This window comes from Gorilla gorilla, chromosome 1 (genome assembly GCF_029281585.2).
Source record: "Gorilla gorilla gorilla isolate KB3781 chromosome 1, NHGRI_mGorGor1-v2.1_pri, whole genome shotgun sequence".
NCBI lineage: Eukaryota > Metazoa > Chordata > Mammalia > Primates > Hominidae > Gorilla > Gorilla gorilla.
The window spans coordinates 80604743-80623984 of record NC_073224.2 but is presented as its reverse complement, the minus strand read 5'-3'; the positions used below and the strand labels follow the sequence as shown (position 1 = coordinate 80623984).

Genomic DNA, 19242 nt, shown 5'->3' with positions numbered 1-19242 from the left:
ATCAAAAATGACTAAATCTAAAATAAAGATGTGTAAGACTACCCTGAAAAATATAAAAATTTTAAGGCTATTTTAAAGATCTAAATATAGAGGGAAGTACCACGTTCACAGATTAGAAGACTGAATACTGTAAATACACAGTCTCTCAGATTTATCTAGTCAAATTAATCCCAATAAAAAGCACAGTAAGTTTACCATGGAAACGTACTAGCTGATTCTAAAATTTATACTGAAATGCAGAGAGCCAGGAATATCCCAGACTTTAAAGAAGAACAGCAACTTAATTCAAAGCTCTAGTATTTAATACAAGGTGGTATTGCCAAAAAGACCAGTGAAGCAGAAAAGAGGACCTAGAAACAGACCCACACATACATGGACACATGATATATGACAAAGGTGAAAACTTCAGAGTGATGAAGAAAGAATGGACTTTTTAATAAAGGGTGCTTGGGCAGCTAGATATCCATATGAAAATATCTCTATACCTCACATTATACACAAAAATAAATCTTCGAGTATAGATCTAAATATGAAAGATAAAAGAATAAAGCTTCAAATAAAGAACAGCATAGAAAAATGTCTTTATGACCACAGGTGGAAAAGACTTCTTTAAGTGACACAAAACACACTAATTATAACAGATAAGATAAATTTCACTCTATTAATATCAGAAACTTCTGGTCATCAAATGACACCATTAAGATAATGAAAAGAATGCAACCCAATTAGAGGGAAAGATATTTGTGATAGATAGATCTGACAAGATGTATATCTAGAATATATAAATATGAAACCATTAAGAAAAATCAAACAAAAAATGTAAAAAGTTTTAAACAATTACTTCACACACAAACATAAAAAAACCCAAATGGCCAATCAATGTAGTACTAGGTGCTCAACCTCGTAAGTCATGAGGAAAATGCAAATTACAACCATATAACAGTATATACCCCAAGATTAGCTAAACTGGAAAAAAAATCTACTGGTATCACGTACTGGCAAGAACACAGCGCAACAGAAATGCTCATACAATGCCTGTAGGAAGAATAACTAATACAACTTGTTTTGAAAAAATATTTTGGCAGTATCTATTAAATTTGAAGATACACATATCCTATGACTCATCAATTCCACTTCTAAATACATTCCATATAAATATGTATACTAACATAAACCTGGATACACATATAACATAGTAGTATTTTTTTGCAAACAGCCCCAAACTGAAAAGAACTCAAATGATGATCAACAACAAAAATGGGGCATATTCACTTAATGGAATACTATACAACAACAAAAATCAACCAACTACAGTCATACATAACCATGTGGATGAATCTTAACATTTAGCCGAAGAAGATAGGAATAAAAGATTACATACTGCACAAGCACACTAAAATAACGCTCAAAAACAGAGAGACCTATGGATACTCAGGCAGCAAAACATTAAAGAAAGGCAAAAAAGTGACTGCCATAATTATCAGAATATTGGTTACCTAATGGGCAAGGAAGATGACTGCAATCCAAAAAGGGTAGTCAGGGTGCTTCAGCCGTTCTAGCAGTATTGCATTGTGCTTACAATGGTGGTTATACAAATGGTCACTCTACTGTAATTCTTTAAACTATAAATTTGGTTTATATACTTTTTTGTGTTTTTCATATAAAAATCGTTTAAAATTCAATTCACTAAAATTCCAAGTAAAACCAAAAGGAAACCAAGACTCATCAAAACGATTATATTACAGTAAATTTAATAGGTATCAAAAATTTCCAAAAGTACATTTTAAAATTAAATCAAATGAAACAGAAGGGAATCATTCAAATGCTGGTACAAATTTGCACAGAGAAGACTGGCTTTTACATGGAACCCAACACCCTTTTGTTTAATCTGACCATGAAGGAAGACTAACATGTTCATTTAAATATATATAACTAACAAATGCTGTTAATAGGCAAGTTCTAAGATGCCCTCCAAAGATCCCTGCCTCTTAGTATTCACACCCTTGTGCAATTCTGAGTGTGGAATGAACCAATGATGTGCTTCTAACAAACAGAAAACAGCAAAAGTTTTAGGATATAATTTCCAAGATGAAGTTACAAAGAACATGTGACTTCTGTCTTCAATATCCTCTCTTGCTTTCTTACTTGTTCCTTTGGAGAGGCAGCCAGCTGCCATGTAGTGAGCTATCCTATGGAGAAGCCCCTGTGACAAAAAAATTGTTATCTCTTTCCAAAAGCTGATGAGTGAGCTTGGAAAGTTCCTATCCCAGTCAAACCTTGAGATAACTGCTCCCTTGGCCAACACCTTAATTGCAGCTTAGTAAGAAACCCAGAGCCAAGGCACCCAGCAACTCTGAATCAAAATTCTAGACTCAATATATTAAATTTTTCATGTTTTAGGACATCAAATTTGAGAGTAATTTGTCACACAGCAATAGATAACTAATGCAAATGCCTATTATGTGCCTTGCACTTTCCATTCTCTTAATATTCTAAAGAGAATCAGTAGGAAAAAATAAAACTGAAAATTAAATAGCCCTAAATTACTAGCCAGTTGTGACAGTGGAGTACTCATTATCCAAATGAGTTAAATGAATCTTAACATTAAATCCAAAAAGCATATTTAACTTCTCTGATTGGGATATATCAATGTCTAAACCTTCACTCATCAGAACTCCAATTAAAAGTTACAAATGAAATCACGAAGTTAATTTTCAAAGTTTGAATGTCAAAAGAAGCAATTTGCCTCCTGGTAAATCTGTATTTTACTTGAATAAGTTCAAGTATATAAACCATATTACAGGTCCTAAGACCTGTAACAATTATATTCATTTTGAAGATTAAACACGCAAATAGACTTACATGCAAGAAGAAAATATAACCACTCACTTCAATCTGTCTGCACTAAAACATATTTTCTAGACTAAAGCTTATTATAATTACAAATCACTATAGTACCCAATTCCAATTATTGTGAAATACAAGAATTTTAATCAAAGTAATAGATAAATGTTTACAATTTGTTACCTAGCTTCTCAGAATTTCTTGTGTAATTAAAACTAAAACACTCAAAGTCACTCAATCACAGATACATCAAAATCAAGAAAACCAAAATGTATTAATGACAATACAATCACTGTACACTGGAGGCACAAATATCCAGAAGTATTTGGAACTAGTATGTTTCTTGGTTAACCCACCTACTACAAGAAAATATGGTCCAAGAGAAAAGAAAAAAAAAAATTAATCACAAACATTACCTTAGATTCAAACCAAAATCAAGCGAAAAAGTTCTACGGCATGATTCATCCAGAAGTTTAATAACGGAAATATAAAAACACTATGCCAAAGCTATAAAATCAAAGTCAATATCACAGATGGTGTTGTGGGAGGCCATGGGCCACCACATCAAAGGCCAAATGAAGATCACACGGAAGAATTAATGTTGGAAAGGAATTCTCCATTATCTCTCCAGAAATGCAGATTGCCAGACTCCAACAGAGCCTCCCTTAATCTGAACATGCATTTTAGCAAGATCATCAGCCAACTTTCTTTTTTTTGGGACAGATTCTCGCCCTGTTGCCCAGGCTGGAGTGCAGTGGCGCAATCTTGGCTCACCACAAGCTCCGTAACAGGCAACTTTCATGCACATTGCCATTTATATTGTGCCACCAGACATTTAAACAAATGAATGACTGGACATCTTCTTCTTTCCTACCACAAAAAAAAACCTAAGAGACACAAGTAAATCTTAAATTTATAACAGATGTTTGTTAGTAGGAATATTAAAATCACAACTAAATTAGCAACAGTTGAGAATAAGAAAAATATAGTCACAAACCATATAAAAAATATTTAGCTATTCAACACTTCATCATCCAGTAAAACATCTCTTATCTATTTATTGTCAAAAAGAATAAAGATAGCCCAGAACATAGCACATAACAGACAATTTACACATTTTTAAATGAGTAAAAAGTATCCTAATTAGACAATTCTTAACATAAACATACCAGGTTCCAGCCAGTTAGAAATTAAAAAAAAAAAAAAAAAAAGTTCTCAAAGTTATTTTAGCATGCTATCCAGAGCACAGGATTTTGACTATTTAATTTTCCCATATTTTGTATAGTGTGAAATGACTGAGAAATTTTATAAATGTTAAATTAGAACATGCTCGCTATAAAACTGTTGATACAAAATTGCCTTTTAACTATCCTCCATGAGTTAGACCTCCCAAGTTCTAAATAGGTAGCTATGTTTTTACTTGTTTTTGCCTACATATGTTTTTATCGTAAGAAAAAAACTATATCCTACCTAAGGCTTTATTATCTAAATTTTCCTAAGTTTTCTCTTCATGGTGAAGGGTAAGCTGTTATTTAATACATCTATTTTCAATTCTTTATAGTTTTTAGGTAAGTTATTGCAGTCAATCTTACTGATAACTTTTCAGCACATCTCCACGAAATGATTTTTTAAGTGTCAAGTTGTAAAGAGAAAAGAAGTTAAAATAACAAATCTTAAGGAAACCTCCTAAAAATTCAAATGCTTTTAAAAATATTTAAAGAAATTTTTTAGCCTGAAATGCTTTTACAAAATGGGAACAGTTAACAATAGTAAATAAAACGTTATGTAAAACACACAAAATAATATACCTCTCTCTTATTTCTTCTCGCAACCTTGAGGAATTCCATAAGAATCTGTAGTTGGGCTGCATGTGATTCCTACAATAGAAAATTATAATTTTTCTTTTAAAAAATATAACTGAGTTGAAAGTTTTCTTTAACACCATAGCATAAACAGTATGAAGCAAATTTATGCACCCATTTAAGTTCGTCTATTATTTCTATTTAATCAGTTTTCCCATTTGCTAATTGGCATTTTTAAAAGAATCAATTTTCTACACAACTAACTAAAACTAAGAAACAGGTGTTCTAAATTACATCCCTTATCTAACATGCTGAAAAATCTTTTCACGGATAATGGCAATTCTATTACCTGACTCCTAGCCTTCTCTTCCCCAACTAAAGTAAGAAAACATCAAAACAAAATTTACAGTAAAAGTACCATAGCTTACAGACACTAAAATCACTTTCTCCATGAGAAGTTCATTTGCAGAGGTAAGTGTAATAAATAGAGATAAACCTATACCTTTCACAAGTCAAATTTACTATTTCTAGTTATTACCTACTTATTCACAGATGTGAGAATATATTTCTATGGAAGATTTCAGGCAAAATCAAACATCTGAAAACAACAAAATTTAATATAATCAAGTGGACAGCTTGCGGGTAGGGAGTAACTCAAATTGGTAATTGAGACAAAGATAGAACAGATAAATGAAAGTATAACAAGCCTTGACATTTTCTGAGTAGCAAAACATAAAAACACAAGTATGTATCATTTACTGTTAAAATTCACAAGAACCAGGAATTCCAGGTTAATCTGATAAAAATATATAAAATAACATCAAAAGCTAAAAATAAAATAACAATAAGAGATAGTTTATGAACAAACATCATTCTAATTTTTTCTTATATACTTGAAAGGGAAAATAAAAAAGCCCAGTGGAGCAATTCCAAAACAAACAAAACTATATGGAAAAAAAGATTAATAAAACTTTCATTTGCCTGGCTATGCAACAGAATTACCTGGGGCATTTGTTAAAACAGACACTGGGTCAGATTTTTAAAATTCTGATCCTGTTGCTCTAGAAAAGGTTCCAGGAATTTTTGTTAAACAAGTGCCCAGATGATAAGAATAAGCCAATTAAAATCTGAAGAATCACTAAGATATAACACGTACTACAAATAAGCATGACCACCTCACACCCACTTCCAGAGTCTATGCCTCTTGCAGATCCTTGGATTTAAAAAAATAAGAGGCAAAACAGATCAACGTAATTTACAAGTCAAGGCAAACAAGGAGAGATAAAATATAAACTGACAATCACAATAGGATAGTCCAATTAAAATAATATAACTGAATTAATATGTTTTACAACTGAATAAATTTCCAAAACATAGAATCATGAAGACTGAAATTTTTTCTTGCATGACAAACTGACTTTGACTGGACCTTAGACCCGTTCTTCCCAAGTGAGTTAATCTGTCACACAGAACAAACTCACATGGGCTCTGTCTCAACAATGATGACAAAGCATCCAAGTCTTCCACATTGTTTGTGGGACTTCTCTACACTGGTTATCTCTAACTATCTATGATTATTTGTCTAGAGGACAAAGACCACATGTTTATTTAAAAAGTAACAACTTTATACAAAAAGTAACTCCAAGTTAATAAAGTGACAGTTCATTTACAAAGGAATTATACAAACTATCTTCAAAATTATAAATCTGAACACTTCATTTCAATCTATTAACTAGAATATGTAAATACGACAAGAATGCAATTAATCTGTAGAAAGAAGGAGAAAGTCCCCAAAATGTCAATGTAAAAGGAAAGTGGGGCCAACTACATACACCAGGAATTCACCACATGACAACTTCTTCTGCAGTTTAATCTTTTTAAAGGAAGAATTTCAAGAAAAGAGATGAATGGCAAATATGAAACTATAATTTCACATATAAATATGAAAGAAAATTATAAAAAAGAGATAGTGGAAGAAAAGAGAATGCTTTAAAAAATGGAAAGAGTATAACCAATTATACCAAAATGTCTAGCCATATAATGTTCTATTAGAACAGGTGCAGAATTTTTAACATGAAAGTAATCCCACTACTAAAAATAAAAGTCCAAGAAGTCAATTCTCTAAACATCTCTTACAATCGTCAAAACTTCCAAAAAACATGTAATGATCATTTAGCCCAATTCTCCCATTTTCGGATAAGGAAGCGTGTAAGAAAAAGAATAAAGAGAAATGTATTTAGAAAGAAAGAGAGAAAGAAAGAAAAAGGAAGGAAGGAAGGAGAGAAAGAAAGGAGATAAAAAGAAAGAAAGAAGGAAGGAAAGAAAGGAAGGAAGGAAGGAAGAAAGGAAGGAAGGAAGGAAGGAAGGAAGAAAGAAAGAAAGAAAGAAAGAAAGAAAGAAAGAAAGAAAGAAAGAAAGAAAGAAAAAGAAACATATTTAGAATTTTACTCTCTACTCTCAGTACTCTACAATACAGCAAGTTTTTGTCACACTTGTCCCATCTGGTTCAGTTAAGCATCTCAAGAGGGAGCGTATCTGCTATCTGACATGAAATATGCTTCAAGTTTTTATAGAACATTGGTCTTCTTTATTTTCCTATCCTTCTCTGCAACTAAATTTTGTTGTATTCTAAAAGAAAAAATTATCCTTATTATGGGGATGGAAGCAACTGCCTGATCAGAGCCTAATATAATTAAATATGTGAATTGCCTATTAAACTCTTCTTATTCCAATTCCGTGCTTTAGTATCCTTCGGTTATATGGCAAGTTAGATGTCTTTCCAACTGGGAGAAAACACATTGGTCATAACTATGTAAATAACTAATGTAACTGATTTTTAAATATTTCACTATAAATGAGTAATTTGGTCCTTACAGGTTTAGTTAGCATGAGTTCATCTTCCCAAGTACAGTTCACTCTACAACAGTTGTCTCAAGAGTAGAACAACTGCCATTTTGAGGGCTTTTTTTTTTTTTTTTTTTTTTTTTTTGCGTAAGACTTTCTAAGCAGAATGGCATACGCAAGTTATTTAGAAATATAGAATTGTTGGCTGCAAAATCCTAGCACTGCGGGAAGCCAAGGCAGGCAGATTGCGCGAGCTCAGGAGTTCAAGACCAGCCTGGGCAACATGGCGACACCCCATCTCTACAAAAAATTCAAAAACTAGCTGGGCGTAGTGGCATGTGCCTATGGTCCCAGCTACTTGGGAAGCTCAAGGCTGCAGTGAGCAGTGATCGCACCATTGCAGTCCAGTCTGGGTGAAAAAGCGAGACCTTCTCTCTCCTAAAAAAAAAAATTATACATAACAGAGAGTGTGCGCAGTAAATAAAAACAATTAAAAATTGAAAGGATTCTTCTGGAAAATTGATATCAGGGACTGGGAGTAATGGAACTAGGGACTGTTGCTATTTGCTATAAATCTCGTTAATAATGTTATGACATTGTAAATTAGAAGTAATTATTACTTAGATTTTTTTTTTTTTTCTTGAGACAGAGACAGAGTCTCGCTCTGTTTCCCAGGCTGGAGTACAGTAGCACGATCTCAGCTCACTGCAGCCTCCGCCCCGCAAGGTGAAGCAATTCTTCTGCCTCGGCCTCCCAAGTAGCTGGGATTACACATTCGCACCACCATGTCCAGCTAATTTTTGTATTTTTAGTAGACACTGGGTTTCACCATGTTGGCCAGGCTGGTCTCGAACTCCTAAGTGATCTGCCTTCCTGGCCTCCCAAAGTGCCGTAATTACGGCGTGAGCCACTGTGCCCAGCTTAAAATTCTAACCAAAAAAAACCCTAGATAACTTTATGTGTGTTTCCCCTACTTGGGTTCAGATTCCCTACCTATAAAATGTGCAGGTAACATTTCACAAACAGGAGTCATCATCCCATACTTTAGATAGGATATTACTATTTAGGTAATTTTTCTCTAGAACACTACAGTATTTTCCTTAAATCTACTGTCAACAGAAAACTTCTAAAGGATATTCACTTCTGCTTGTATAGACAACAGACTTCAAATAAGGGTACAGATATACCTGAGAATGTATGAAGATCTTCCAAAGCGTATGTGGACACAGAGGGTTTTAGGAAGTTGATTCCCTAATTCTCCACCATCTACCTTTTCTTCTTCTAAAACATGTCTGCTCACAGGACATCACTCCAGTTCTCAATTCTAGCCTCTTTCATCAAATTTTCTATTCTCACTTTGTACAGAAGGTTGTAAGGAAGGGATGGCAGCAAAGCAGGCAGGCTTGTCACTTATCTTTTACCCACCCAGAAGTTTACCTTATACATGTCCCTGGGGTAAAAAATTCTCTGGAATAACAAAATAAGGCAATAAAAAATACTGCAGTTTGGAAAAGTGGATGACTCTAAAGACTAGATAACAAATCCTTTTATAAGTCAGGTTGTTCCCAAGTCTTTGTACTGACAGAAATGAATACTAGTGATTTCTGTACATTGATTTTGTATTCTGAGACTTTGCTGAACTTGTTTATCAGCTTAAGAAGCTTGTCGGCTGAGACTATGGGATTTTCTAGATATAGAACCATGTCATCTGCAAACAGATAGTTTGACTTACTCTCTTCCTATTTGGATCCCCTTTCTTTCTTTCTATGCTTGACTGCTCCAGCCAAGACTTCCATTATTATGTTGAATAAACAGGAGTAGTGAAAGAGGGCATCCTTGTCTTGTGTTGGTTTTCAAGGGCAATGCTTCCAGCCTTTGCCCATTTAATGATGTTGGCTGTGGGTTTGTCACAGATGGCCCTTATTATTTTGCGGTATGTTCCTTCAATACCTAGTTTATTGAGAGTTTTTAATATGAAGGGGGGCAGAATTTTGTTGAAAGTCTTTTCTGCATCTACTGAGATAATCCTGTTGTTTTTATCTTTTGTAGTTCCATTCGTGTGATAAATCACATTTATTGATTTGCATATGTTGAACCAGTCTTGCATCCCAAAGATGAAGCCTACTTTATCATGCTGGATAAGCTTTTTGGTGTACTGCTGGATTCAATTTGCCAGTATTTTGTTGAGGATTTTTGCATGGATGTGAATCAATAACACTGGTCTTAAGTTTCCTTTTTTTGCTGTGTCTCTGCCAGGTTTTGGTATCAAGATGATGCTGGCCTCATAGAATACTTAGGGAGGAGTGCCTCTTCCTCAATTTTTTGGAATAGTTTCAGTAGGAATGGTACCTGCTTTTCTTTGTATATCTGGCAGGGCTACTTATTACTGATTTAATTTTGGAGCTCTTTATTAGTCTGTTCAGGTATTCAATTTCTTCCTGGCTCAGTCTTGAAAGGGTGTATGTGACCAGGATACCCAAAGGAATATAAATCCTTGCATTATAAAAACATATGCACATGTATGTTCACTGCAGCACTATTTACAATAGCAAAGACATGGAATCAACCTAAATGCCCATTAATGGTAGATTAGATAAAGAAAATGTGGTGTACATACACGATAGAATGCTATGCAGCCATAAAAAAGGAGATCACGTCCTCTGCAGGAACATAAATGAAGCTAGAAACCATTATCCTTAGCAAACTAACACAGGACGAAAACCAAATACCACATGTTCTCACTTACAAGTGAGAACTAAATGATGAGGACACATGGACACATAGAGGGGAACAATACACACTGGGGCCTATCGGAGGGTAGAGGGTGGGAAGAGGAAAAGGATCAGGAAAAATAACTAATGGATACTAGGCTTAATAGCTGGGTGACAAAATAATCTGTACAATGAACCCCCATGACACAAGTTTACCTATATATAACAAACCTGCACATGTACTCCTGAACTTAAAAGTTAAATACAAAAAGACTGAAAGGATATGAAACTAGACGATGACGGTATTGGAAAGAAAATTGAAAAATCCATAATCATATTAGTAAATTAATATACTTTCTTCTGCATTAGCTGGGTTTTTATTTTTAAATAATTTTAATAGAAAATTTTAAATAGGAAGATTATTAGACATAAAGAACATAAATCCTTGAAACAATTTCAGAACACACATGCTTAAAAGCATAAGAGGAATATTTACAAAAAGTGACAACAGTTCATAAAATGAGTGACTTAAATTTGGAAGCACTGGCATCACAGACAACACTTTCACAGTACAAATCATTTCAGTTAAAAAAAATTAGTGTTTAACCCTCTTCAGATTAAAATGTAAAAGGTTACTTCCACAGTAACAAAAAAAGGGATAAATAAAAAAATGCGTACTATTCTTTAAAGCCAATGACTGAAACTAACTCAAGCAGCGATGAAGCCCCAATTAAGCTGAATTCCTGAATAAAACCAAAGGGGTCAGTCTCTCATCCTTGCTCCTAAAAACTAAAATAAATAAATAATTTTATAAGTAAATAAATATAAATTTAAAAATCGATGAAATTAAGAGCAAAGCAGACATAGCAGAGGAAAGGAATAACAAACTCAAACACAGTTCAATACAAATTATTTAAATTCACAGGAAAAAAAGGAAAATAAGAACAGAGCATCAGAAGTCTGTAAGATAATATGAAATATTATAACAACATATGACTAGAAACCTACAGGGAAAGGAAGGAGAGCAAAGGGCTGAACAAGTAATGGCTCACTATGTTCAAAAATTAAATCCTAGGCATTGAATTTGTTCGCTGCCAAAAAACAAAATAAAATAAAGAACAGATCCTCTTGTTCCATGAAACCCAAGAAGAATAAATATAAAAATAATAAAATGTAGGAATAACACAGTCAAATTGCTGAAAACCAATGTCAGAAAGAAAATCTTAAAAGCAGTTAGAAAAACGATATACTAGCTTTCTTTAGGAGAAGGACGGTAAAAATTACTACTGACTTCATCAGAAACAAAAGAATAGTGAAAATATCTTTCAAGTGTTTTAAAAAGAAAACCCAAAGCTTCTATATAGAGCAAAACAATCTGCTTTACAAGAAATAGTAAAAAAGTTATACAAGTAAAAGGGAAATCAGCCAGATGGATGTGAGAAAAAATGAAGAGCATCTGAAAAGGTAAATATTTGGGTAAATAAAAAAAGGGTCTGGTGGGTTTTTGTTCTTTTTTATTTATTTATTTTGGTATCCTATCTTCAAAAGCCAAAATAACAATGTTTCAAAAAAGAAAAAAAAAAGTTTGGTGACACTTATAACATGGTTTGAACCAAAAAAAAGGGGAAGTTTAGTAAACTGAGTTATGTGGTATACCATATATTCAAGATTGCCTGCAAACATATTGTCCTTGAAGTAGCATACTATAAACTGTGTGGGAGAAAAGGCCTTTTGTGGTATTTAGAGAAAACACTAAAATTACAATAAAAAGAAGTACATGAAAAATAGAGAAGATAAAATGAGATACTGAAAACCCAATGATGTCTAAAGAAGGCAAGAAAGGAGGAAGAAGTGATAAAGAACAGGAGGGAGAAATGGAAAACAAATACCATGGTGTAGACTCAAACCGAACCATATCAATAATTATATTAAATAAAATTTAAATGGACTTGAGCACTTCAATTCACTGCACTTATTAGACTGTGTTTTTAAAAAGAACAGAAAAAAATACTACCTACTGTTAAGGACACACACTTTATAAGGACAATGACAGAACTAAAGTACAAGCATGAAGAAGACTATACCATGGAAACATTAACTATAAGTAAGATGCTGTGGCTCTATCAGTATCAGACAAAGCAGACTTCAGAACAATAAATATTTCCAACAATAAACATATCCATTTCATAATAATAATAAAGGAGATGATTCATCCAGAAGATATAAAAATTCTAAACATGTATGAGCTGCACCTAATAACAGGGCTTCAAAATACATGAAGCAAAAATTACCAAAAAAGAAAACAAAAGTAGACAATTAAAATAATAACTGTAACACACTCGTCAGCAACTGACAGCAAGGAGGAAAAACAAATTTAATAATATTAACTGGCTGGGTCTGGTGGCTCACACCAGTAATTTCAGCACTTTTGGAGGCCAAGGCAAGCAGATCACCCAAGGCCAGGAGTTCGAGACCAGCCTGGTCAACATGGGGAGACGCCATCTCTACCAAAAATATAAAAATTAGCCGAGGGGGGTGGTGTGTGCCAGTAATCCCAGCTACTTGGGAGGCTGAGGCAGGAGAATCTCTTGAACCTGGGAGGCAGAGGTTGCAGCAGAGATCACGCCACTGCACTCCAGCCTGGGTGACAAAGAGAGACTCCATCTCAAAAAAATAATAACAACAACAATAATATTAATATTAACCCACTCTACATAATCATATTTATAAAGAGCTACAATGAATAAAAACACTGTTTTCAAATGCAAGTGGAATATTTACAAAACAGATTATGCTGAGCTACAATGAAAATCACAATCAATTTCAAAGGACTAAACACATGCAAATTGAGCTTCCCCTTCTGGCCAAAATGGAGTAAAAGGGACTAGATTTACATTCCTGCCTTAAACAACAAAACACCTGTCCAACTATATGAAACAATGCTTTCCAAAGTGCCAGAAATATTACATGTTCCCAGCAGCCAGAGTAGAAAAACCAAGAAATATACACGCATCACACACTCAAAAAGATTGTCTCAGTAGTGAGGCAAAACTAGCAGTGACAAAAAACTGCTCTGGTCCTCCCTATCATACCTTAAAAACAAGCTTCAAGAGATTCAAACTGTTTCCAAGTAACTTAACTACATGTCAGGACAAAGTTCAGGAATATATAAAGGATTACAAAAATATTCAGCACTGAACAAGGTGAAATTTATAATTTCTGGCATCTAATTAAGAAACAAGCATGCAAAGAAGCAGAAAAATATATCCTACAATAAGGGGAAAAGTCAATCTATATGGAGAAAAATTGAAGACAGCAATAGAAACTATCCAAAATGCACTAGAAAGATGAATAAGATCAAATAAAATGAACAAAACTATTCATCAATGACCTAAAGAACAACTTCAACTAGCCTAAGAGATATGTAACTGGAATTCCCAAAGTGGAAGAGGGGACATAAAAATATTTGAAGAAATAATGGCTGAAAATTTTCTAAATCTGAGGCAAACTATAAATCTACGGATCTAAAAAATTCAAAGAACCCAATAACAAAAAACACAAAGGGGGAAAAAAAAACCTCTACTGCAAGGCACATCATAATCAAAACGCTTACACCCATAAAAAGAGTATCTTAAACTGGGAGAAACATATTTCATTAAGAAGACAAAAGATAAGAATGACAGCAGACTTTTCATCTGAAACAATGCTAGGAGACAGTGGAGCAACATTTCTTTAAAAGCCAATCTGGAATTTTATACTTATATGGAGTACCTTTCAAACACAAAAGTAAAATAAAGACTTTGTCAGACATATAAAAGAAATAATTCGCCTCTCGCCGTCCTGCACTAAAGAAATGGTAAATGATGTCCTTGAGGCTAAAGGAAAATAACAGATAGAAACCAATCTAGACAAAAGAATAAAGGACACCAGAAATGGTAAATAAATGGGTAATATAAGACTTGTAAGAAATCTCCATAATTTAACCACAATTAATAACAACGTATTGTGGAATATATAACACATTTAGAAGTAAAATATATGACATAAAATACTATAATGGCCAGGAGAGAGAAAATGAAAGTATGCTGTTTTTAAGGTTCTTTTTTTTTTTTTTTTTTTTTTTTTTTTTGTGGAGATGGAGTCTTGCTCTGTCTCCCAGGCTGGAGTGCAGTGGCACAATCTCGGCTCACTGCAACCTCTGCCTCCTGGGTTCAGGCAATCCTCCTATCTCTGCCTCCCAAGTAGCTGGGACTGTAGGCGCACACCGCCATACCCAGCTAATTTTTTGTATTTTTAGTAGAGACAGGGTTTCACCATGTTGCCCAGGCTGGTCTTGAACTCCTGAGCTCAGGCAATCCACCCACCTCGGCCTCCCAAAGTGCTAGGGTTACAGGCGTAAGCCACTGTGCCTGGCCTAAGGTTCTTGTAATACAGATGAAGTAGTATAATATTACTTTAATGGAGAATGTGGTAGTAATTGTAGTAAAAAGTCTAAAGCAACCACTAAAAAGACAAAAAATTATAAGTGATGAACCAACAAAGCATCTAAAATGGAATCACCTAAAATCATGTAAATTATGTTCTCCAACTATAATGCAATTCAACTAGAATTCAATTACCAAAATATATATTTGGCAAAGTAGTAATATACAAAATACAAGCACACACACATACACAAATCAGTAAGAGAAAAAACAAATGATCCATCAGGAAAATGGACACAAAATATGAATAGGTAGTTCATCAAATAGAAAACAAGGGTGGCCAAATGAAGAAATTCTCAGCTGTACTAGTTATTACAGAAATGTATTTTTAAAACACACATACACACACAAACAGCATTTGATACTTATCAGACTGGCAGTAACTGAAAAACAGAAAATACCAAGTGCTTATATGGCACAAATCCACAGAAGAGCAATCTGTCAATATCAAATATTTAATAAGATTAAAATGTGCACACATACCCTAATGCGAGCACAAGGAGAAAGGTATACTAAATGTAGTGCTGACACAACTAAGAATTGAGAAGAACCTAAATGCCCATCAATAGAATAATAGATATATTTCTGAAACAGATTACTATAAGAAGTTAAATAAACCAAATCTACATTATCAATATGAACCTCAAAAAGTAAACAAATAGGTATATTTCAAAAGGATAACTACAGCATGAAACCCTTTATATAAACCTCTAATTTATACAAACAATACTTTATATGGTTGTAGATACTAACATACATAAGAAACGCATACACATGCTTGAGAAGGATTCTTGCCAACTTCATATGGTGGTCACACTGGGAGAAGGGAATGAGATGAGAGGAGTTTAAGTATGAAAATAATTACTTCTTAAGTCAGATCTAAGACATACGCCAAAATCTTCACATTTATTAAAACTAGGAAGGAGTATTTCAGAGCCCCATATTATTTTCTGTACTTTTCTGTATGCTGGAAAGATTCAGGCTAAATAATAATGAAAAGTAAAACAGAAAGCAATAATGTAAAAAAATCTATGACAGGAACTTTGCTTCTGAGGTGGCTCTTTCTTCAGAAAATAATAGGAAAGAATCTGTAATCTAATAAGACAACTGTGTTTCTTCAATTCGAAGCCAAAAAGGAAACAAAGACTAATGCTGGCATATGAGAAGGTAGGAAGAAGGTTACCAGTTCTCACTTTCACTATGTAATTATCTGCTTTTGGTATGGTAGCCCACACACATCTTTTTTTTTTTTTTTTTTTCTTTTTTACTTTAAGTTCTGGGACACAAGTGCAGAATGTGTAGGTTTGTTACGTAGGCAATACCATTCAGGACATAGGAATGGGCAAAGACTTCATGACTAAAACATCAAAAGCAATGGCAACAAAAGCCAAAATTGGCATATGGGATCTAATTAAACTAAAGAGCTTCTACACAGCAAAAGAAACTATCATCACAGTGAACAGGCAACCTACAGAATGGGGAAAAAATTTTGCAATCTACCCATCTGACAAAGATCTAATATCCAGAATCTACAAGGAACTTCGAACAAATTTACAGGAAAAAAAATAAACAACCCCATCGAAAAGTGGGCAAAGGATATGAACAGACACTTCTCAAAAGAAGACATTTATGTGGCCAAAAAACATATGAAAAAAAAGCTCAACATCACTAATCATTAGATAAATGCAAATCAAAACCACAATGAGATACCATCTCACATCAGTCAGAATGGCAATTATTAAAAAGCCAAGAAACAATAGATGCTGACGAGGCTGTGGAGAAACAGGAACACCCACATATATCTTTAAGTGTGCCTGTTATGAAGTAGTCCAGAGAGCTTCTTTCTTACCACCTCCGTTGGGGGTGGAGGGGTTAAAAATTATAGTTTTCTCCTAAAGTAGAAAAGGAAGAATCATTAGCTCAGTTATATAAGAAGAAATCAGGGATTCCAACTGCTTCTTAAACAGATTCTCAACCACTCATTGTTTTCAGCCTTTACTCTGTCAGATACCTGATCCCAGGGCCTCTGCTCCACAATATAAATAGGGTCAGTTCTTAGCTTTCTCCCTATTGCTGGTGTAGCATTCAGTTTCCTCAGATCTACTTATCTGTTACCTTTTGTCCATCTGTTTCATAGCTTAGAAAAAATTCCTGAAAATATATCTTATCTCATTTGATTTATTTTTGCCTCTTTAAAATCCCTAATTTACTGTCATTTTCATCATTTCAAAAGGGAGCAAGGTAACTGCATATGTTCAATCTCTCATAAAAAGTCATTTTAGGGCCAGGTGCAGTGGCTCACCCTATAATCCCAGCACCCTGGGAGGCTGAGGTGGGAGGATTGCTTGAAGCCAAGAGTTTGAGACTACTGTAGGCCAAAATAGTGAGACCTGTATCTGCAAAAAATAAAAATAAACTAGTTGGGTGATTTAAAAATTAAAAAAATTAGTGGTGTGAGTGAGAGGCTGAGGCAGGAGAATCACTTGAGCCCAGGGGGTAGAGGATGCAGTGAGCTATGACTGTACCACTGCACTCCAGACTGGGTGGGTGACAGAGGGAGACTTTGTCCCTTTAAAAAAAAAAAAAAGTCTTTTATATTACTTATCACCATGTGAAAATACCTGCTTTACTGATTTAGTTCACAAACACACACATACAGCAGAACTGTAGCTTGTCCACAGACCTTAACAAAACCCCTGGCAAACAGTAGATGCTAATAGTAAACTATGGTTAAAACTGTAAGAGAAATTCCCATGAACCCCACCTCCCAAACAGATACAACATGGGAGACAACTTATTTTGGCTGGCTCAACCTGACACACCTTTCTCCTACTAGAAGATCCCCACCACAGTCAGTGGGATCCAGATCCAAGCTAAGTTAATCATAATCTAGCCACAGAAATTTTTAAACTGCAGTTGGAAACAAAAGCTCCTTTTTTTCTTTTATCAAAAAACATACATATAAACCAAGAGTGCAAATGACATTATTATCCACCATGTGATAAAAATGTCTATGAGAAAAGAAAATCAGAGCTGTCCCAATCAAACAGGCATAAGGGGCACAAAAGAAAGACTCTCAACAACATTCAAATCCCTATCTCATGTACTTGTAGTCTTCCAGAGAAGCCATAGTTCTAATCTTCTCAAAGTTTGGTGGTTCAACTATTCTTTTTTGTGTGTATGTGTTACTCACTCACTTACTGTCTCAATAAATACTCCCTTTATGTTTAACCTCAGGGTAGTATTTGCTTATGCTAAGGTGTGTGTTGCTTATATCACACTCAATTCCCAATACTTGCAATTTCACATTTTACATCTTTAACATTTACGTAAAATAAATGGAATTTTACATTACATTAAATAAGATACATTTAGTACAGATCTCTTTAAATGCTCTTAGTTATGCCATAGACTACTACTGCTACCAATGGACACCTGCTGAAAGAATTGTATGTAGATAAAAATAATCTCTATTTCTCCTCCAAATCTCACATATGAAGAGGGGACAATATGGCAAGAAAGATACTCATTAGAAGACAGATAACCAACAAAACTATTTCCTATGAAAACGAAACTTTACTTTCTCAAGATTTTGAACACTCAGCTTTTGTTAATAAAAACTGGTCATTGCAAATAAGTTATAATGTATTGAAATTGTTCTTTAAGTTACAAAAAGGGGGAATCTAGCAGAAGTGACACTTTGTAGCTGTTTCTAGCTGAGTAAAAATGAATGGATTAGTGAAGCTATCCTATTATTTTTAAACTTTCTACATCTTTTTCATTGCAATAAAGTTCATCATTTAAAATTTTTTTTAAGTTTAGCTACCACTTACTGCTTCCAGTTGTTTCTTCTTCTGCACTAGTAACTCCAACATAAGATTGACATTGGCCAAATCAAGGTTATCTTGGTCAGTTCCCAACCAATCTTGAAATATCTGCCACCTGTGGCCATTCTAAAAATGAAGAAAGAAGAAACACAACAACTTCCTAAGAAGACTGTTTTAGAGACTAAAACAAATGTTTACTTGCTACTTCCTAATATGCTCATTACATAGATATCGAAAATATATTATAATGTTCCGAACTAGCCCTTCCTAGCTAGTGGCTCCCTACTGTCTTATAGTTATAACTTAAACACTACTTCTTCTCCCTTAAATGAATTTAGATAACAAATATAAAAGGTGCATTTGAGACTATTCTAAAGCTGTAATTTACCTTCAAAATGACTGAATTTAATTATTTGTCTAGCCATATTTTCAATTTTGCATGTAGTAAGGTATTAAGCTCATTTGCCTCCATAATTTGGGACTAAGCCTTTAAAATTGAGAATCTTTCAAAGGTTTGTTTTGTTTTTGTTTTTGTTTGAATATAGACAAAGTCTCGCTATGTTGCCCAAGCTAGTCTCAAATTCTTGGGCTTAAGTGATCCTCCCACCTTGGCCTCCCAAAGCGTTGGGATTATAGGTGTGAGCCCAACCTCAACAGTTTTTTGAAAATATCTAACCATTGTTTCACCACCCAAAATAATCCTTCAAATGTCAAGTATTCAAAGACAAAT

General features: G+C 34.0%; 1 protein-coding gene across 7 annotated transcripts in view; it reads right to left on the bottom strand.

The window, feature by feature from the left end:
* COP1 (COP1 E3 ubiquitin ligase) overlaps positions 1-19242 on the bottom strand; it is a 264678-nt gene that overhangs the window by 201500 nt on the left and 43936 nt on the right. For 4 of the 7 annotated variants that reach the window (XM_019026975.4, XM_019026981.4, XM_019026996.4 and 1 more), the window contains exons 5-6: positions 18519-18638; positions 4653-4721 (exon numbers count right to left, since the gene is read on the bottom strand). In XM_019026975.4, coding sequence (XP_018882520.3) covers positions 4653-4721; positions 18519-18638 — 189 coding nt within the window. The remainder of the gene's footprint in view (positions 1-4652; positions 4722-18518; positions 18639-19242) is intronic. The other 3 variants (XM_055377881.2, XM_055377887.2, XM_055377869.2) reach the window with 2 other exon arrangements.